Source organism: Eurosta solidaginis, chromosome 2 (genome assembly GCF_040869045.1).
Source record: "Eurosta solidaginis isolate ZX-2024a chromosome 2, ASM4086904v1, whole genome shotgun sequence".
NCBI classification, from domain to species: Eukaryota; Metazoa; Arthropoda; class Insecta; order Diptera; family Tephritidae; genus Eurosta; species Eurosta solidaginis.
Window position 1 is genome coordinate 196,626,438 of NC_090320.1, and position 22,572 is coordinate 196,649,009.

Sequence of the window (22,572 nt, forward strand, 5' to 3'; positions counted from 1 at the left end):
AAACGTACTTATTTTAAAATTAAAAAAAATTGGCCGCTTTATTGAACCTTCCGACCGACGTGCTTTTTTGTTTGCTAGCCAAGTGCGCGCATTGGAATTATTCGCATCCTTCTGCGTGCTATTTTCAAACGTCAAAAACAATTAAAATCAGTAACAGTTATTATATATATATAAATACTTAATATCTAGGACCTATGATAATTTCTTACATACTTAAAACTAATAAAATTAATAACGATTGATGATAATTTAGTTAGGAGTTAAACTTAAATAGCATATTTTTGTTTCTATTCCTGCTTAGTTGCTCCCATCCTGTTTTTGCAGAATTTTTGGAAATCAGTTGCCAGGCTTCCTGTAACATTGATCATTATTTTCACTTAGCGACCATGGTTTGAGGTCATGTGCAACAAAGCAAAGTTCTTGTTGTTGTACAGCAGTGTGCGTTTCATCGGTAGTATCCGATTCAACTTCTTTCTTTAGGGATGTATGGTTTCTTGTAAGGCAGCTCTCTTTGTTGTAACAATGTAACAGCGTCCCTTCATATTCTTAGATGTTGTGAATTGCGAAGTACATTGGGGAACACAGCATTAGCTGGTGTGCTTTATATTTTGTTTAGCCCAGACGAATTTGCAGGAACGGTTTAAGTTAAGGCTCGAACAATTTCATTGATATTTGCAGAAGAGATAAAAATATTAGAAAATTTACATTCAGAATATCTAACAATAACGAACAAAAACCTATTGATTAAAAAAATATTAACAGCCTTAGCTTTAGCCGCAATAAAAATTTTGGCCTGCTCATATCATGATTTTAGGACATTTACGAGAAGCCTTACTAAATAATCAATAAACATGTCCTGTTTTGCAGGCACCATCATTGAAGCCACATAAGAGGTGTTGACTGCATAACAATTGAGACAACGGAGACTTCAATTCAATAAGATAATATGACAATTCTAACGTATAGAAGAAAATATTAGTTTTCATTTAGCCTCGTGGAAATGCTATAACTAAAAATTGTATAAATTTTAAATAAAAGATTAAAAAAGTTATGTTTCAATGCAATGGGCGTAGCATGAAAAAAATTGTTAGAATTGTTGACGTTTTTGATGTTGGTTTTCAAAATCGTTGATAGTTTTCAGTTTTAAAGCGATGCGCAGCAACACAACATGTAGAATTTTTATTGAAGCTGCATGATTTTGGCTTATTTTGCAGGTGTAATATTGAAGTCTCTTAATTGATTTTTTATTTTCTTTTTCACATATTTTTGTTTGCTTACTCCATCATTAAGCCAAAAAAATTTTATTCCACTCTTAACGTCGATGCTGTTGAATTCGTAACTGCTAGCTTGTGTATTATAGCTGTTGATCTAATCGATGGATCTTGTCAGCCTTTGCGTTGGTTGTGAACATTTTATTACATTACCGCGGCGAAAGATTTAGGTTAACGAGTTTTTAACTATTCTTTATCACCGCAAATATATTTTTAAAATGTTCTTATTCAATATTATTAATTAGTTATATTTTCACTTTGTTAATTATATATTCTATAAATTTGTTGGCATTGTCCGAACAAACTTAATATCCCCGTCCAATTTACACATTTTTTGAACCCAATATTTGTATTTCGCTTAACCGTTTTTGCATGTTTAAGAGTTCGTAACGCGTTAAAATGTAAAACACCTAAAAGTTCACTTACTTCCTTTTTTCTTAACTATCGAAGTGAGCCCAAAGAGGTGTTTTATGCGTCATATTCACGCCGATTCAATCTTCGCTTTTTAACCTTTTGTATAGACTACTTAGTTTTGTGTAGCGTACTATTTTATGAGAAAAATTGATCGTTCTCCCCTGCATGCACAATCCGATTTAGAACAAGTACAATTAGCCCTCTACCTTATATTAGGCAGTAAAGGGGGAACAATTTAACATTTCCTATTTAAGGACTTCTTTACGTTTAAATTATATATTAATTGTCGCTGCTACTTTGCAGTCAATTTGATCATAATTAGCGCCAATAATTGGCAAACTGAATGCAGCCAACCACTCCTTGCATTTATCTTGTGTTTCAAAGGCTAGGAGACTTGTTATATACTCTATGCCAATGGCGGGCCGATATCTTAAAGGAAATGATAGTGAAATTGCATTACTGCATACGTATTAAATTTATTTGTATTTTTTATACTTACGCTTTGATAAGTGTGCGTAAAGCATTCTTGCGCTCTCTTTCAATAAACCAATCAATCAAGTGACCCGCCATTAAAGGTGCTGTCTTGTAAAGCTGGAATAACTTACAGTAGTTCCCCTGCGCCCATGCTGATCTAAAAGCAAGTGCATGTGAAATAGTTGCATTATCGCGTTGATCTTGCTTGATTGAGCGCAAAACAGTTGTTGTATCTATAAATATCAAATTATTTGTCGTTTGCGAGAATTATTAATAATAATTTCTTAAGGTATATTTATTTATTTAGGCTAATCTTATAACTACTAATTGGACAGAACTTACCCAAGGTATTCTTAGTAAATATATAATAAAGTATGCGATATGCTGTAAATTCCAAAGTATTATCACTAACTCCAACCTCTGTGTAAAGCATCTTCAATTGCGTTTGGCATTGGTTGAATTCCTCATGATCACCTTTCTCCATTGCAATACGTGCATGGGTTTCATAGACTTCTACAGTAAATTTATCCCGAATACCTTGAACCTATAAACAATTATTTTTAAGATAATTATTATAATTTCCACTCATTATGACCTGTCACACTTACCGTCAAATCTTGACGAATAGACTTGAGCTGATCACAAGCATAATAATAATCCTGATTGTCCTTCCATTTTTGCTTTACATTTTGTAGCGAATGTGTTAACACCTCAATGGGCCGCACTTCCGATGGTAATGGTGCTTTTGTCAAACGAAGGAAAGACTTTTCCAAATCCCTACTTGTGCCTACAATATGTAAATCTAACAAATCTAAACCTGTCTCAAAACCGCCCGTGGCATCTGCATCCATATACATACGCCCGCCCGTGTTACCGTGTTTTCTTTGTTTTGGTTTCGACTGACCGAATGGCGAACTAGCTATCGCGACAACCGATTTTTTCGTAGAACCCTGTGAAAAACGTGCTGCACGTTGTTGCAAACGTGCCGTATCATCATCGATAGCACCGCCAATAGAGGATGAGTAAAAAGGTGCTTTAGATTTTGAGTTTACGGAATTGCCCACATTTTTTACGTGTTTGCTTTTTTTCGAATTACTGATCTTATGCTGCTTCCTACTAGCTGAGCTAAAGGGAATGAAATTCTCTGAGGACCGACGATCAGAGGAATCCGAACTAGAACTACGACGTGTTTTACGACGTGGACTTTTTGACGAATTACGCGAACGCGATCGCGAACGTGAATGTGAACGAGGGCTACGCTTATAGAATTTACTTGGTTGCGGCGAACTAAAATTAAACAATAAAAAAATATATTTATTTAAAGGCATATTTAGAATAAATACGGTGATACAAATTTGTGACTGACTAATGAGAACTGTCGTTTTTACTACTACTAATGAAACCGCTATATCTGATAATACATTTGAAGAGCTCCATGTTTCAGAATTTGTTGAAATAAGGTCAAATCCTAAAAGTATCGATAACTTTTTGTGGATTCTAGCCAAATTTTTTTTAAAATTTGCATCGAATGATTTAATACTTAATTTTTAATAATAAATTAAGCACGTCGTGCCAGTTACAACGAGATGTTGTGGCCAATTTAAAATGCTAACAAATCAAAAAGAATTGAGGAGTGGTTATCTTTGAATGCAGTATCAATGCAAGAATACCAAATTTAAATATCGCTGACTCAAAGTACAAACTTGCCAAAAACCCATTTTTTAAAAACTGACTTTGGTGTGGTTTTATAGAGCGAGAGCTACTGTATCAACCAGATATAACAGTAACATCAAATATTGGCCACACACAACGTAAATAAACTTTATGAGTTCACTTGCTGTCACTATCCCGTCAATAAAAATTCCAAAAAAGTTTTTTCTTGTCATGTAAAATATTTCTTATATCAGTCAGAGCTGTAAAAGTGTGCAATCATTTGAAATTTTAAATTTTGATTTAAGAATGCTGTTTCTTCATTCATTCATTCCTTGTTAAGGAATGTGGCTTAAAACCCATTCTTCATACAGTAGTGGGAAAAAAAGAATGCACTCTTGAACTCTTCGAAGAAAGAATGAAGTAATTGAATGAAACAAACATTTTTCAACACAGAATAAGATTCAAATGAGTGCAGCCTTTGCTGAGTGTGCACACACTTTTCTAGTACCAATCAATTATGAAAAATGTCGTACATGCACAAAACCCGCTCAAATATCACATGGTTGCATTTAATTAAAGCCACTTCAAACTATCTACACAAAAATTTAATTATTGTCCGTAATGACCAGTTTTTTTCGATATTTAAATAGCAATAAAGCACAAAGAAGTTAATTGAAAAAGCATTTTTTTTAATTTTTCTAATAATTTAATAATAATAAAAGCAAATGACAAAGATTTCAACATCCCCGTTCCGAAAATTGTCATCGGACTAAATAAGTGTTGCCAATGTGTCATATAAAAGGCTTGCATGAAAAAGTACTAACCTACATTTCAACGTCCTCAATTGTTGATTAAACAATTGAAAGATATATATTGTTACGAATATTAGCAAAACTAAGAAGTGCTGCCAGCTCTAAGCCGATCTAAGCAGTGACGTGAATGCACATCAATAATTCAATCATTATGTATCTACATAAACGAATAAATAATTGCGTCTACACATATGTACACATTCCGACGAGCAACATTTACATACAAGGCAGCAAGAGATGAGATGTCACACACCGATGAATTTACTTATACGCTTATGTGTGTGCGGGAGACTGTAAACTACAAACACATGCATATACCTTATCTGAGTTGTCACAAGAGAGAGCAATAATTTGTGCACGTAGTTGTGGCTGGCGATTTTGTAGCCGAAACAACTAGTAACTTCTGGAAATCGAAGAGCCTAGAAGTATGCAGCGTAAACTATAAAAGCGGCGCCAGCGAGTAAGAAGTAATTCAGTTTGATTTGAATTGTCAAGCAGTTACGAGTAAGACGATATCTAGCGAGCAATAGCACTATTATTTTGAAAGTCAGTTTCCTTTAAGATATGAGTTTGGTTATTAAGCTATTCGTTGCACAGTTTGAGTGTTATTGTGAAGTATTTTAATAAAGGCCATTTTTCCGTTATTCAATATTGGAGTTATTTATTCAACAGTTTAGCGATACGATCCTAGCAAAAGGGCAAATAAGAGGATTTGCAAATAAAAGTTCGTTACAATTGGTGTCAGAAGAGGAATTGTTGAATAAATTCTAGAGGACAACAAGGACATGGCAAAGTTAAGTGAATTGAAGATCCCGCAACTGAAGAAGGAGTTGGAGAGCCGTGGATTGAATACAAGCGGCGTTAAACTCGAACTTCAGGCACGGCTACGAGAAGCAATGGAAGCAGAAGGAATTGATGTGGAAGAGCATGTCTTTCATCTTGATGGCGAGGAGACAACAAAAATTGAAGAGAAGAACGAAACATCGCAGACGGTTACCAGTACAGACTTGAACATGATTTTAGCTGCAATATCTGCTCAAACATCGACAGTGTCATCTCAACTGGCAGAACAGCAGACATATATGGCATCACAACTAGAATCGCAGGAGACACGCATAACATCCAAGATTGAAGCACAAGAAACGCGTATGTCAGAAATGTCGACACAGATTACATCGAAGATTGAAGCACAAGAAACGCGTATGTCAGAAATGTCGACACAGATTACATCGAAGATTGAAGCACAAGAAACGCGTATGGCAGAAATGTCGACACAGATTACATCAAAAATGGAGACACAACTGAAAGCACAAGAGGCACGCATAACAGTACAACTCGAAGCACAAGAGGCGCGTATATCATCAAAACTCGAAGCACGTATGGACGAGAAAATAACTCAGTTTGAGGAAAAAATCGAAGCCGAGGTGGATGCTTTGAGAGGTCGTATACAAGAGTTGCAATTAAACCGCCCAGCTGTTTCAGCAAGCAATACAAAGGTAAAAACACCATCCTTTGACGGTTCTGTTCCTTTCCAGGTCTTTAAGCTACAGTTTGAGAAGACCGCAGCAGTAAACAACTGGAATGCGGAAGATAAAGTTGCTGCACTATTCGTGGCATTGAAGGGGCCAGCAGCGGAAATTCTACAGACGATTCCCGAAGGAGAGCGGAACAATTATGAAGCATTGATGGCTGCTGTAGAACGACGTTATGGAAGCGAGCATAGGAAACAGATATTCCAAATTGAGTTGCAAAACCGCTACCAAAAAGCAAATGAAACATTGCAGGAGTTTGCTTCAGATATTGAAAGATTGGCTCATCTTGCAAATGCGGACGCACCCGTGGAATACACTGAAAGGGTAAAAATCCAGAGTTTCATAAATGGCATACGGGACGTGGAAACGAAGCGAGCTACATACGCAAACCCAAAGCTGACATTTTCTGAAACGGTATCACATGCATTGACTCAGGAAACGGCCTCACTATTGAGTAAACCAGCATACAAAGCTCATCGTGTGGAAGTAGAAAGGCCGGAGTGGGTAGACACAATTTTGGAAGCACTAAGGGGATCTCAACAGAAGAATGCCGGAGTTATTAAATGTTTCAAGTGCGGCAACCCAGGTCACATTGCACGTCATTGCGATCTTGGTCCTAATAGTTCCAACAATGTGGGTGGCCGTAAACGCAAAGCTGGCGGAAATGAGCAAGAGCGTGTCGAAAGTAAAGAACGAAAACTTGCCCCGGCTGTTGAATGTCCTGTGATATCTGTGTCGCAGATTGGAAGGAAATCAAGCAGTCTTACCATCAGAGGGAATGTGGATGGTAAAGAGCGTGTACTGACTGTAGATACGGGGGCATCTCATTCCTTGATTCGATCTGATTTGGTCTACAGGGGAATAAAGTCGTTACCTGGATCGAGGTTGCGTACGGTCACTGGCGAGTATAACCAAGTCCGGGGAGAAGTGATCTGTGAAGTCTTAATTGGGAAGGTCATGGTTTTACACAAATTCGTTGTGGCGGAGGTTGTTGATGAAGTTATATTGGGAGTGGATTTCTTGGTTGACCATGACATCAAGATCGATATGCAGAGAAGGGTGATGCATTATGAGAACGAAGATGTGCCACTTAACTTCAGTTTGGAAAAAGGGTTCAGCAGTAAGCGAGTGCTGGTGGAGGAGATTCGACAAAGACCACGAAAGTCAAGGAAAGTAGATCGAGCAAAGGTTGATGGATCGAATGGGCCAAATAAAGCGAAATCAAAAGTACCTGCGAGAAAAACCCTGGCATTGACAAACCCTAATGGACGCACTAAAACGACTGAAAGAATTTTTCAGAAAGAATGCAAGGATGATTTCAAGCCAGAGCGCACTTTTGTTGGGAAACGTCGGAACGATACTGAGTATGTGAAGCCAATCCGTCAAGAACAAGCTCTACAAAGTAGTTCTTCATTGGCCAAGCAACAGAGTGCGAGAGAACGATCCAGAATAATGAGTAGTAAGATGGAACACAGGTACGACAGGGAAAATAATTCGGAAGGTTTCCGGAATGGAGATTTGGTACTGTTAAACAACCCTCACCGGCGGAAAGGTGTCCCAGCCCAATTTCGGTGCAGTTGGGAAGGCCCGTACAAGATTGTGAAGAAGCTCAGTGAGACCATCTACCGCATACAAAGCATTGAGAAACCACGGAGTAGAAGAGTGGTACAGTTGGCGATGCTAGCAGCGTTTAGATCGAGAGATTTGTCTGATCGGGACGATCAGACTTAGGTGGAGGGCAGTGTTACGAATATTAGCAAAACTAAGAAGTGCTGCCAGCTCTAAGCCGATCTAAGCAGTGACGTGAATGCACATCAATAATTCAATCATTATGTATCTACATAAACGAATAAATAATTTCGTCTACACATATGTACACATTCCGACGAGCAACATTTACATACAAGGCAGCAAGAGATGAGATGTCACACACCGATGAATTTACTTATACGCTTATGTGTGTGCGGGAGACTGTAAACTACAAACACATGCATATACCTTATCTGAGTTGTCACAAGAGAGAGCAATAATTTGTGCACGTAGTTGTGGCTGGCGATTTTGTAGCCGAAACAACTAGTAACTTCTGGAAATCGAAGAGCCTAGAAGTATGCAGCGTAAACTATAAAAGCGGCGCCAGCGAGTAAGAAGTAATTCAGTTTGATTTGAATTGTCAAGCAGTTACGAGTAAGACGATATCTAGCGAGCAATAGCACTATTATTTTGAAAGTCAGTTTCCTTTAAGATATGAGTTTGGTTATTAAGCTATTCGTTGCACAGTTTGAGTGTTATTGTGAAGTATTTTAATAAAGGCCATTTTTCCGTTATTCAATATTGGAGTTATTTATTCAACAGTTTAGCGATACGATCCTAGCAAAAGGGCAAATAAGAGAATTTGCAAATAAAAGTTCGTTACAATATTATATAAGCTCTTAAGTTCCTTCATATATTCTTCCTAGCGGTTTATGGTCAAATACTGTATAGATAATGGTTTGTGAGTTTCCAAATTGCAACAGCAATATACTATTTTTCTCTATTTTCTAAGAAAAATATGTATGTATGTATGTATGTATTCTTCCAAACACAATAGTTTGTAATTACAGTCATTTAAAGTAGGCTCTATAGGTAGTTGTAGCTGTGTTGATAGCAAAGAAAATTAACTTTGAATACAAATCTGCGCAACCTACAAATGCCATGCAAATATGCAGAGAGACTAATGGTCCTTCTCAATCACTCGGGTCCTATATTTATATTCCGTCAAACACTGTCAAAACATCAGCTGTAAAAACTGTAATACGATTGAGCCAGTCAATCTCTTTGTGGGGAGGGAAATTAATAACCTCTGAAGAGTTTCTCCCAATGAAACATTTTTTTTTTTCGTGGCACATATGAATGAAAACTGGGAAGGTGACTCAGGTGAATAGAAAAAGCCTGAATCCCTGTAGGACGATGGCATGGAATTAGACATATATTTATCGAAACTCTCGGAATTAGGAAGCTCCACCGAAATCGCTGATATACCTATGTACTTTGATGTATTTAAATTTAAACGACTTAAACTCAAGTATCTGTTTTCGGAGATTAACTACTACTAACTTGCTTGAATTTACGTCTTTTGTTATGAATGGTTTTTTAGATTGCAAACAAACAGATGTAATTTACACCGACTTTAGTAAAGCATTTGACTCTGTTAATCGCGAGCTCTTAGTTGACACAAACTTGATCTTCTGGGTTTTCCAGCGCCTTTATTAAGTTGGATTTCAAGTTATCTTGAAAATAGGACTGAGTATTTTTCAACAATCTTTCAAAGTCGTTTGATATAACTTCTGGCGTGCCCCAGGGTAGCCATTTGGGTCCATTACCCTTTACCCTGTTCATTAACGACTAACCAAAGGTTATATTACATTCTAGAGTTTTTATGCATGCAGATGATGTAAAACTCTGTTACACATATCTGCCTTCGAACTTGTTATGTTTTAATCAGCTTCAGGCCGATCTTGACGCAACGTGACATCAGGACGGACAAGGCGACAGCTGTTTCGACTATACATTGTAAATCTCTTCAAAGCCTTTTCTCCCGGGAGTGGGAGTCGAACCCGTACTCCTACGATAGTTGTAATGGTTATAAACGCATTCAGCCACGTCATGCCTTAGTTGTTGTAAAGTTGTAAAGTTAGCAGTTGTCTCATACAATTTTGCAGTTGTTTTGAAAAAATGTTACGTTTTAGAAGACGGTTCACCACCTAATTTTTAACAAAAATTTTCAAAGTTGGTATCAAAAGACACGTTTCGACCTCCGATTAAAGAATCCGAAAACAAAAATTGTAGTTCTTTACGACAGCATGACACTGCTAATACGCGTCCAAAAATATCGAGAGAGGTGCCAAAAGACGCGTATTAATCTCGAGAACAATAATCCGAAGGAGGAAAATAAACATTTTATCTCTGTCCGGAGATATTTTCAGTTGAAGTTGGCGATTTTCATGTGGTTGTTGTAATGTTGTTGTCTTTTTTCGGTTTGTGTTTAATATCTTTTGAACGAGTTAAATTTTTATTTTCCGCCTTCGGATTATTAATACTGATGTCAAGACGCGTCGTTTAATACCTCTCGATATTTTTGGACACGTATTAGCAGTGTCATGCTGTCGTAAAGAATTACCACAAAAATTAATTCTAATAAAATCTAATTCCATGTGGTTGTTGTATTTTGCCAGATTTTTTGTACACAGCAATGCAGAAAGGTGTTGGACCCAACCAGGATTATTTTTACGAATCGCGGCCAAAGGCCGCCAACGCATAAAGATGTTCTGTGCAAAAAAACTGGACCGGGCCTCATATTTCGGACCCTCTCGGGCCATTTTGTGGGTCTTTGTAAATATCTTTCGAAAGAAATAAAATTTTTAATTTTCGCTTTCGAATCCTAAAAACGGAGATGGAAACCCGTCTTTTGATAAGAGTTAGATGGTGCACGGGCTTATAAAACGTTACCAAAAAAAACTATAAATTTAAAGCCGGTAGTTAAACCTTTTTTAATCAAACAATAATCAACAATTTTGTACAAATTGCTGTTCGGATGCAGCCAAAATAGGTGAAATTATGTGAGTCCCATTGATACTAATCACTACTCCTGGGAATCCTACTTGAGTAAAATACAGTTTTTTCTGTTTAGGTTTTAATCTACTTCGCACAAATACGCTCCTCAATAATATCTAAAACCAGTCCAACACCAAAATCATTTCCACAGCATATTTGATAGCTGCCGTCAGCAAGGAATCGGAGTGTGGCGCATAATTTTAAAATACGAACGCTTATGCGGAAATGGTCCTTAATTTTGTTTAGTACTGAGTAAAATGCAACCTTTCAAATCTGCAAAATAACTCATTATTTGTCACTTAAACATTTTCTTACTTGGTGCTTGGTAGTTCCAAGGGATTGGAATGATCACGCGAATGTTTTCCGTATTCGCGACATGTCAATCACCAACATTTTCGCCATTATAAAATAGATTTCTTGTAATATTAATAAAAAAAATCACATTTGAAAATGTTTAAATTTCTGCCACAAATTGATCAGCTGTTTATTTATCTGTCAAATCATCACTTTCTGAAGTTGGCAACTCAATTCAACTTCAACTGAAATAAGTTGTAATTCGTAATACCAAACAGGAGTTGAGTTGTCCTAAAGTTGAGTTGTTTTAATTATAACCCAACTAAGTTGAGTTGTAAACGGTAATAGGGGCAGAAATTTCAACCCAATCAGAGTTGAGTTGTAAACGGTAATAGGGGCATTAAACAACGTGACATCAGGACGGACAAGGCGACAGCTGTTTCGATTATACCTTGTAAATCTCTTCAAAGCCTTTTTTCCCAGGAGTGGGAGTCGAACCCGTACTCCTACGATAGTTGAAATGGTTATAAACGCATTCAGCCACGTCATGCCTTAGTTGTTGTGAAGTTTTTCTCAATCGCATTTTTTTCGCATATACAGCTGTCGCCTTGTCCGTCCTGATGTAACGTTGTTTAAATTTTTCCCAAATTATTAAGTAAGCAAATGACTTTTCACCGTGTGAAGCCGGTCCTTTCATCTTATATATTTAACGGCAACCCTTTGGAGCGGATATCTATTGTAACTGATCTAGGAGTTATTTTTGATCCGAAATTAAGTTTTACCACACATATTTCAACCACTATAAACAGAGCAACTGGTGTATTAGGTTTTATCAAACGTTGGGCTATAGAGTTTGATGACCCTTATTTCACAAAGATACTTTATACCTCGCTGGTACGTCCTATTCTCGAGTACTGTTCATTTGTTTGGTCGCCAATCTATCAAATCCATCGGATTGAGTCGGTCCAGAGACGGTTTTTAATTTTCGCATTACGAGGTCTAAACTGGGAATCAAGTACTAATCTTCAACCATACATGAATAGGCTTGTTCTAATTAGGCTTCTTCTAATTAATTTGCCATCTCTAGAGAATCGTAGAGTATTACTTGGCGTTATGTTAATATCATTGACGTGATTGACTCCCCTGACCTAATCAGTCAACTAAATTTTGCGGTTCCTCTAGCGCGTCCAGACATTTTGTGCCCTTATTTTACCTCTATGCCGGCAAAATTTTGCTAGAAACAGTCCCCTGCGTCATTTGTGCTCGCGGTACAATGATTTGTATAACTGCATTGGCTTTGAATGTTCGTTTGCCGCTTTACATACTGATATACTCTTTATGTTTAGCCTGATATTTTAATTTTATTTTTTCTTATACAATGCGATGTCAAATGTTTATAACATACTCATTTTCTATGTACCTTTTTCAAATTTTTTAATATTAAGAATGGCTCTGTATTTACATATATATCTGTCTATTATAATAATTATTCGACCGCTTTGTGTTTGCGTCAACTTTAAATAAATTAATTAAATTAAATTATATTATCGGCAAAAAATATCCACTATTTACTCTATTTGGTCAATGCACAATGTGTTCATTTACAATATCCATTTTACTACAACAGCAAAATAAGTAGGACATATAGAACCATTTTGACATATGTATAGCAAGAAATCAATAGATTGTCTTTGCGAAGTTTAAAGAGAAACTGAAGAGAAAGAAACATTTACTGGCATATTTCGAGGATTTAAGGAACTGCAGTTTCACCGTGTGTTTCGCGGTTCGAATATCATTGAAGCCTTTGATAACATTCGAAATTGACTGATGATAAAGGAAACTTAAACTGGAAAAACAACGAGTTGGTTTTTAGCAACCAAGACGTACAAGCCCAGTAATAAATGTTTTCGATTTGAAATGTGTCTATTTGAATATTTGTAGTTTGTTAGCAAATAAAGCAGAGCTCGAAAAAATGATAGAAGAAGTGGATCCGGACATTGTTTTATGCTCAGAAACACGTATAACTTCAGATATTCTTGATTCTGAAATTAATATTGCACCGTATACATTAATTCGCTGCGACTCTCATAGTAGACATACGGGAGGAGTCGTTTTATCACTGAAAAAGGAAATCAAGTACAAAGTCAGGTTTAATCGATCAATTGATAGAAATGTATGGTGTGCTATAGTAAAATTAAAGCAAGTGGACATTAAGTGGCAAATAGGTGTGTTGTACCATTCCCCAAGTTCTAGTGACAGTGAATTTTTAAATCACGTAGAGAGTATTTTATCAGAAGTATTAGAATCAGGTACGAATTCACTTCTAGTTGGAGATTTCAATATAAACTTAAATATCAACTCTTCGAGCAGCTACAAACTGAATGAAATTTGTACTCGTAGCGCAATGAAACAAAAAATAAATTTCAATACAAGAGACGCGGAAACTTCTCAAACAAAAATAGATTTATTATATGCAAACGCTGATATACTGTCTTGTGTAAATCTTGAAGACCACAGAATATCCGACCACGAAACTATTTCATTTGCTATAAAAGTAAGTAATTCAAACCCGTTACGAGGAGTCATTTCATCAACATCTTGGGAGAATTATTCTACCGATAACTTGACGGTTCTACTGAGGAATTGCGATCTTAGTTTAATAAGAAGCATGAATGTCAACGACATGGTCAACTATATAAATACTTGTTTAGTAGATTGTATGGGAGTCTTAACGTTTGAAAAAAACAGTACGGTAAAGTTAAGAAATAAATGGTATGACCAAGAATTGACAGAATTGAATAAACTAAAATACCGGTTGCACTCACAAGCTGGAGCAACGGGTGACTATACCGAATATAACATGGTCGCGAAGTACTACAAAAAACTAATCAAATTTAAAAAGATTAAATACATGGAGAATAATATTGACATCAATAGTTCAGATAGCAAGCTAATGAGGAAGCATTTTAAGCATGCTGTAAACTTAACGGGGCCACAAGAAAAGATCTTGACGGTGATGGTAAAAGGTGTGACATATGATACACCTCGCGATATTGCTGAAGCACTGTACTCCTTCTTTATAGATAGCATTGTTGATATAAACAGGGAAATTGAAGTTGTTCAGAGTCAGAACGACTTCCAACTTACAGCTAGGTCATGTTTAAAATTCGAAGAAATTACGGTTGAGGATGTTATACGTATAGCAAAAAGGTTCAATATAACTGGGGGGAAAAATTTACTTTCAGAAGGCGTAATTAAAGATTCGGTATCGTACATGGGTTTCTTCTATGCAACCGTTATAAACAAATCCATGACTACCGGAATAGTGCCAGACATGTGGAAAATTTCGGCAATAGTACCAATTAGGAAAGTAATGGCAGAAGAACTAAGGCCGATAAATACATTGCCGAACATAGAAAAAATTCTGGAAATTGTAATAAAAAATCAACTGCTTAATTACTTAGAAAATAATAAAATCCTTATAAAGGAACAATCCGGTTTCCGAGAAAGGCACTCTTGCGAGACGGCGTTAAATTTCGTCATATCTAGCTGGAAGGAAGAGCTGAGCCTAAAAAAACATATAGTAGCAGTTTTCATTGACCTGAAAAGAGCGTTCGAAACAATTGATATGAATATAATGCTCGATAAACTACAAAAAATTGGTATTAGGGGAAAATGAATTGCAGTGGTTTAGAAGCTTCTTATCAGACCGGAAAGAAAGAACAGCCATCGAGTCAGTAGTCTCATCCGAGGCACAAGTGGTCATAGGCTTACCACAAGGGTCGGTATTAGCACCAATCCTGTTCAACATTTACATAAACGATATATCATCAGCACTGAAATATACAGCCCAATTCTAAACGAAAATTCCGTGCGAGTTTTTTCCCTTCTCCCATTCCTCGTATTCTAAATAAAAATTCCTTGTGAGTTTTTTCACTTCTCCCTTTCCTCCTATTCTGAACAATGTTCGAAAAAGCGGAAACCGGTTATGGGAGAAAAGTAGGTATTATGAATGTGAGGGAGAGGGAGATTTCTCTACCATTTCATAGGAGTTTTTTCACTAGTTAAATTAAAGGGAATGCATCCAAATAGTTAAAGGAAATTGGTTCTTTTAAGAAAGAACACTTATTTGTACAAACTTGTGCTAAAATATGTATTTACATTCTACCCCAATATTCTCACTGTTAATACAACAACAACCACAATATTTATTTTAAATCGAAAAGTATATCATAAGCAACGGTAGAGCTCTTGGTATACATATTTGATGCAGCCATCCAGAAATTGTGCAAGGATTTGTTAATAAGGCTTAAATAGATTTTGGCATATCAAGAAGTAGGAATTCAACTTAACTTGGCCGCCAGAAAATTGCTTTGCTGAACGAAAGCAGGCAACTCCGGCAGATTTGTGTTATACGGCCGTCTTCTTCTTATGTTCCGCTGTTGATGTTGCTGTGGAACCAATTCATTACTAATTTCAGTGAATACCACATGAAATGCAATTAATACTGTGCATTGTTTATATTTTATTTCTTAATTTCCAACAAATTTGCAACAATAATTAAACTTTTCAATCTTTTAAACAAAATAAGAAATGTGCAACGAAATTTCAATTGACAAAACAGCTGACTTCGAAAATTCGAAATTCCTGTTCCCCAATTATTGTTCTCCCTAGGAGAACAGAATTGGAGGAATTTTTCCGCGGGAATAAAAAAATCCGCGAGAATATTTAGAATTGGTCTGATAGTAAAATCATGTTGTTTGCAGATGATGCGCTACTTGAAGTAAATGAAACGGACATTTCAATAGCAAGGAGCAAAATGCAAGAAGATTTGGACTCATTGTATAGATGGCTTTGCATTAATAAACTCAAGCTTAACGTTAACAAAACTAAGTTCATGGTTTTATCTAGGACGACCAATAAAGAATCACTTAATTTAGATCTAAAAATAATGAATACGAGCATTAAGGATGTCAAAATATTTAAGTACATAGGGATCCTGATTGACAATAAACTGAGGTTTACGGATCATATTGATTATATTGTTGCAAAAATGGGCAAAAAAATTGGATTTTGGAAGAGATCGTGTAAATTTATTAGTAAGAAATATAAGTTGAAAGTTTATATATCCATCATAGAACCACACTTCTTATATTGCCCTACAATATTCTTTATTGCCAATGAAACACAAGTAGACAGGTTACAAATTATGCAAAACAAAGCTATGAGATTTATATTGAAAGTGAGGTACGACACTTCCATAAAGAGTATGCTTGATGGACTAAACTGGTTGAGTGTGAAACAGTTGATATTTTACCATAGTATGAAATTTGTATTTTATATCAAGCATGGTAAATTACCAGCCTACCTAAGTGAAAAACTTGTTTATGTGAATGAAACCCATTCTTACATAATCAGGGAAAATAATAATTTTAGATTACCTCTTCTCTAAACAGAAATGGACGAGCAAAATATATTTTACAAAGGCCTGAAATGTTTTAATGAACTACCTAATCATGTTAAAAATTGTGAAAACTTAAACACCTTCAAAAAAAGTTTATTAGAATATTGCAAAACCATTCCAATAAGATAAAATATTTTGTATCTGTGTTTCATGTTACTGATCCTTGAGCGTACATGGCAATCCAAATACACAGAGGAACCTTATGCATCAGGGCAAATACATATATCGCTCGCAATCAAATTGGGAAAGAATTCCTGAAAAACTCGTCCCAGACAAACAGTTCATGTGAATCACGTATACTCCTACAACAATGATATATTATAATTAATTAAAAAGCTGGTACAGGGAGGATTGGAAACACGTCCTTTCCAACCGTCCGATAAGAGTGGCTCATTCTGCTGAGCTGCTAGCTTTTGGGTTGACCGGAATCAAATGCATTCCGACAGCATACATAATCAGACCAATTCTAAATTTTCTCGCGGAATTTTGTTCTCGCGGATTTTTTATTCCCGCGGAAAAATTCCTCCAATTCTTTTCTCCTAGGGAGAAGAATAATTGCGGAATAGGATTTTCGAATTTTCGAAGTCAGCTGTTTTGTCAACTGAAATTTCGTTGCGCATTTCTTATTTTGTTTAAAAAATTTTAAAGTTTAATTATTGTTGCCAATTTGTTTGAAATTAAGAAATAAGGTATAAACAACGCACATTATTGCATTTCATGTTGTATTCACTGAAATGAGTAATGAATTGGTGCCACAGCATCATCAACAGAGGAGCATAAGAAGACCGGCGGGATAACACAAATCCGCCGGAGTTGCCTGCATTCATTCTGCAAAGCAATTTTCTGGCGGCCAAGTCGAGTTGAGTTCGCCTTTCGCCATATGCCAAAATCTGTTTAAGCGTTCTTAAAAAATCCTTGCGGATTTTCTGGATGGCTGCATCAAATATGCGAAGAGCTCTTCCGTTGCTTATGATATACTTTTCGACTTAAAATAAAGAATGTTGTGGTTGTTGTTGTTGTATTAACATTGAGAATATTGTGGTAGAATGTAAATACATATTTTAGCACAAATTTGTACAAATAAGTGTTCTTTCTTAAAATAACCAATTTCCTTCAACTATTTTGATGCATTCCCTTTAATTTAACTTGTGAAAAAACTCCTATGAAATGGCAGAGAAATCTCCCTCTCCCTCACATTCATAATACCTACTTTTCTCCCATAACCGGTTTCCACTTTTTCGAACATTGTTCAGAATAAGAGGAAAGGGAGAAGTGAAAAAATTCACAAGGAATTTTTATTTAGAATACGAGGAATGGGAGAAGGGAAAAAACTCGCACGGAATTTTCGTTTAGAATTGGGCTGAATAAAACTGTAATCATACGTCTTGGAGTATGGCAGGATTGTGAACACGTCCTTCCAACCTCCCAATGAGATGACTCCAAGACTCGCCCGTTGGGACCACCAGTTCCCGTGCTGATCGGAATCTCATGCATTCCGACACCACAAACGCTAGAAATACTATTATAATTAAAATGTATTTATAATTTGTAATAATCTAAGTTTTAGGCTTAAACCGCCGTAATAATAAATAATAAATAATAATAATAATAATTATTATTATTATTATTATTATGTGGCGGTTTTCGAAATGGTAAAATCGCAGTATGCCGGTAAATGTTTCTTTTCAAAAATAATGATTGAATATTCAATTATTATAAGCCGGTGGTAGGGTCATGAATTCTTAAATTTTAAACTACATGAATGATTAGAAGGGGCTATTATTTCTACTGATAAATTTTACGCCTTTTTTTGCACCTAACTCCTAAATTGATTTAACATATCTGATGGCAATGAAAGTATACAAAAAAAAGAACCCTAGGAAAAAAATATTTAGTACTGAATGGAAAAAAGCAGGCATGCTTAACGAACGAAACGATATCATTTCGTTACGATAATCAACGCTAGAAGTGACTTCGTTTCGTTTATTAACGTTAAGAACGTCAAATTAACGTTAATTTGACGATCTTAACGTTAATAAACGAAACGAAGAGACTTCGTTTCGTTTATTAGCGTTGATTATCGTAACGAAATGATATCGTTTCGTTCGTTAAGCATGCCTGGAAAAAAGTGTGCATTCATTTCAAGTTTAAATTCATTAAATATTGGGAATGGTTCCTACATTCCCACTCTATATGGAATTATTTTTTACCATTCAATAACACACACACTTTAGATTTAAGGTATGTTGAGTCATTCAGGAATGGAGATTTATAATATGCAACCAATAAATGACAATTTTTTAAAAGAATGCTGAGAGAATGCACACTCAATTGATTCAATCCCTACCCATGAACCTATCACTTGGTTACTTTGTTCATGCCAAGAGCCTACCACATTGTAAAACAGCTGTACTGAGTTGAGAAGTCAGAGAAGTTCCGCTAACGGACACGGATCGACGGAAGAAACCTAGCGCCCACTTTTCAAGGCACTTGAGTTGAGCTACAAACTTGAAACGTTATAAAGGTGGGAAACAAAAAGAAATCAAGCCAAATGCTGGGTAAAATGTGCCCTTAAAACATATTCACCCTTATCGCGAGTTTTATTTTCACCCGAAAATTTTCAGTTTTTTTTGTTCACCCTATCGCAGAGGGTGGCGAAAAAATTTTTCGTGTTCGAAAAAGATTTCACCTTATCGGCAGCTCTTTGTTCGGGCGAAATGAACACCCAAACTTGTTCACTTATATTTTTCAGGCGAACGAGAGGAAAACAAAATTTAAGTAATTTTTTGTTTTGAAATTTGATACTCTATTATATGTTATCTTATTATTGGAAATAAATCAATAAATAATGCACAATCGGAAGCTGAGTGGAAGAAGTGAAATTCCTGTATTGCTGTAAATTCTATTTTTTATGACAACGTATCAGTTGGCCAAGTTATCCATTGTAGACAAAGCAACAGTTCCAAAATGTTGAGCACATCACTGAAACAAGATTGGTTGACCCACTTCATGGTCCTTTCCGACGCCTTTTCCCTATGCGAAAAAACGAAGACATGTACACAATTTTACAATTAGTGGAACTCCAAATTTTTGCTTCAATGGTGGCAAGGAGTGGAAAGAATAACTAGCAAATATTAGAATGCCGACTTGTTTAGCCTGTAATATTGGCGAAAACTAATTGAAAAAATTAACTTGTTTTCAAAAGTGCTGAAAATAGTAATTTTTAGCTTACAGTGAATCATTTAGCTCCAAAGGTTAGAACTTTCTCTTAATTGCCTCCGAACCGGTTTCACATTTATGTATATTCTCCTCACGCTCAATCAATACCAACCTAAGTGCAATACTAAACATTATTTTATAAATTTTTTATTTCTATTTTTGTAGTATTTTAAGGAAATATATGCTTGGTTACAAAATTTACACAATTGTAAGTAAATTATTTGTTCACTGCCAATTCGCAATAGAGATCAGCTGTTTCGAAGTGAACTTTTGTTCGCCCGAAATTGCCGATAGGCGGAAAAAGTTCACCCGAACAAAAAAAGTGAAGGCGAACACTTTTCCGCGTGAACTTCGCGATAAGGGTGATTATCAACAGTTACTTTGCTTTTTAAATTTACTTTAATTGAAGCTTTTGTAACTAGCTTATCAGAAACGAAACTATTTCAAATAGACATAACTAATATATTTTATGTATTCTCTGTTGTAAAGTATCCAAACTAGATTGCCTAGATTGTTCACTTAGGATCAGTAATTTGTCGCCATTTTAGGTAAAAGAGGACGAGTCGCGGAATTTGGGATAAGCTTAAAATTTTCATATGCTTTACTTTTCCAATATAGAAGTGGAATTAATCGCAAATAAGCGTCTTGAAAAATTCTAGGCCAAATTCAACAAATTTAATATGTCGGAAATATCTAACTTCGCAGAGAAGCTCATAGCTTGCACATGCTTTACTTTGCCAATATAAACGTGGAATTAAGTTCATATTAAATATTCGAGGCGAATTTTCACATATTTTCGTTTTTCCAAAATATCTCGCTTCTTAGGGCTTACCGGCGTCTCGCCTGCGCTTAGCCATTTTTGAGTTACCGTGGAATTAGCGCTACCAGTCACTCTAACTTTGCATCAGCGCAGATTAATAATATATAAAGCGAATTTGCTCAAACTTTTCTAATTAGACTAACATCATGACATTAAATTTAAAAATACATGTGAGGTTTTATAATATTCGTGATCAAGGTCTCAAAGTTTAGTTTTTCAAGAAGGTTCAACGATGGATTCAGGTTCTATTTCCACTAATTTTGAGTGGTATTGGAAATAAAAATATAGTAATCTGAGCCCTATAATGGTCGACAGTCATCATTCATTATAAAAGACTTACCGAGAGCGACTTCTGGAATCCCTAGAAGATCGATGTGTGTTTCCGAATGAGTTTCGTTGGCCTAAACGCGCATTTAAACTTCGCGATATACCTTTAGCATTCTTTTGTTGTGATGAATGTTGTTGATTCATTTGATTTTGCTGCTTATATTTTTGGATGTTGTTGGTATGTTGTAGTGGCTGTTGGTGTTTTTGTTGTTGATTATACATCTGCATTTGTATATTGTTTCTCTCACTATGTACACTAGGTATAGGTTCATTATCCCAGTCACGCGTCCAAAGTTCGTTGCGATTCGCAGCAGCCATAATTTTGCCTTTCAAACATATGTCTATCTGATCCTTATCTAAATCGGTGGCGCATTTGGCATAGCATCGGGCAACATAATTATTCAATGACTCAGGCCAAGCATCATTTGGATTATTAAACATATTAACTTTCTTCGCCGGTGTACATACGGAAGACTGCTCAGTGCCAACTGTTGGCAGCTGTTCTTTTTTTGGTTCAATTGGGCCAATACCGTTGGTATTTTGATACGGTACAATTGGTGGTGGCGGCTTGGACAAATCCGCGGTTATGGGAGGTGGAATCGTGGGTGGAGGTAAAGATGTGTTCACGAAACTGGCATTAATCTGTGGACTTGGAGTTACATTGTCGAAGTGCGCATCAAAAGCAGCCTGCTGCTGTTGTTGTATGGGACTCTGTTTCTTGTTACGCTTACGCTTCTTTTTATTGTTGTTGTTTGGACTGTTAATTAACCCCATTGCATTGCTATTATTTACATTATTGCTTTGATAAGCTGGCGGAGTCATTATACCGCTGGGATTTTGCAGTGGGTTTGAAGCATTTGGTAAACGTTTTTGCTGATTTAAATTAAATCGTATACCGCCAAAACCTTTTGGATTACCTTGCATTTGGTTATTACAACCAGGTGCCATTGGTGGTGGAGGTGGGGGCCCAGAGGGTAAAGGTGGCAAATTTTTTTCTGATGGCGGTATAACCGAATTGCTAAATCCGGGAGGTGCATTATTGCTTTGTTGTTGTTGTTGTTGTAATCCATAACGCATATAATATTGATAATATTGACTGTACTGCTGTTGGTAGTGTTGATTGGCGTACCAAGGATTTGAGTACCACTGTTGTGATGTGGCAGCGTTTGGGCCATTATTGTTATGTTGCTGCTGCATCTCTTGCAGTTGTGGTATTAAGGGTGCAGCTACAGCTTCAGACATATTTCAGACGCAAAAATCGATATGGATTTTGCTCCGACTGACTGTAGCACAGCGAAGTCTCTCAAATGTCCTTGAAGTTAAATAATCCCCTTTTGAACTGTTTATGCCTTACAAAACTTACCTTACTTTATAAAACTGTAACTAAAATGAATGAATACATGAACATATGTATATACAAATCTTTATCAAAAGGAAAAAATTCTAAGTCAAATGTCTGTCATCCGCCATTTTGTACTCACCCAAATACGTGCGATGACGACACTTTTATATGCACATTTAATGCACTAAACCTAAACTTTTCTATAATATAATAATTTAAAAAGTCTTTGTTTATATGATATATTTATAAAACATTTGTGTTGATCAAAATGTTAATGAATAACGTATTTCTTTCTCAAATGCTCAGTAAAATCCTTCTATATAAATGATGGAACGTTCCCTGAACTGTAACTGTAACAGG

The 22,572-nt window shown here is 36.0% G+C and overlaps 1 protein-coding gene across 2 annotated transcripts; it reads right to left on the reverse strand.

Moving 5' to 3' along the window:
- Positions 1 to 12: 12 nt before the first annotated feature.
- LOC137240474 (leukocyte receptor cluster member 8 homolog) lies at positions 13 to 22,572 on the reverse strand. Of its 2 annotated transcripts, none has more exons than XM_067766789.1 (6): positions 22,352 to 22,572; positions 20,884 to 22,247; positions 2,768 to 3,446; positions 2,502 to 2,703; positions 2,185 to 2,392; positions 13 to 2,114 (listed from the first exon to the last, which is right to left on the reverse strand). In XM_067766789.1, the coding sequence occupies exons 2-6, from the start codon at positions 22,110 to 22,112 to the stop codon at positions 1,958 to 1,960; spliced, it is 2,475 nt and encodes an 824-aa protein (XP_067622890.1). In that variant the 5' UTR covers positions 22,113 to 22,247; positions 22,352 to 22,572; the 3' UTR covers positions 13 to 1,957. The 2 variants fall into 2 exon arrangements, with proteins under 2 accessions (XP_067622890.1, XP_067622889.1); XM_067766788.1 differs by having other exon boundaries at positions 20,884 to 22,253.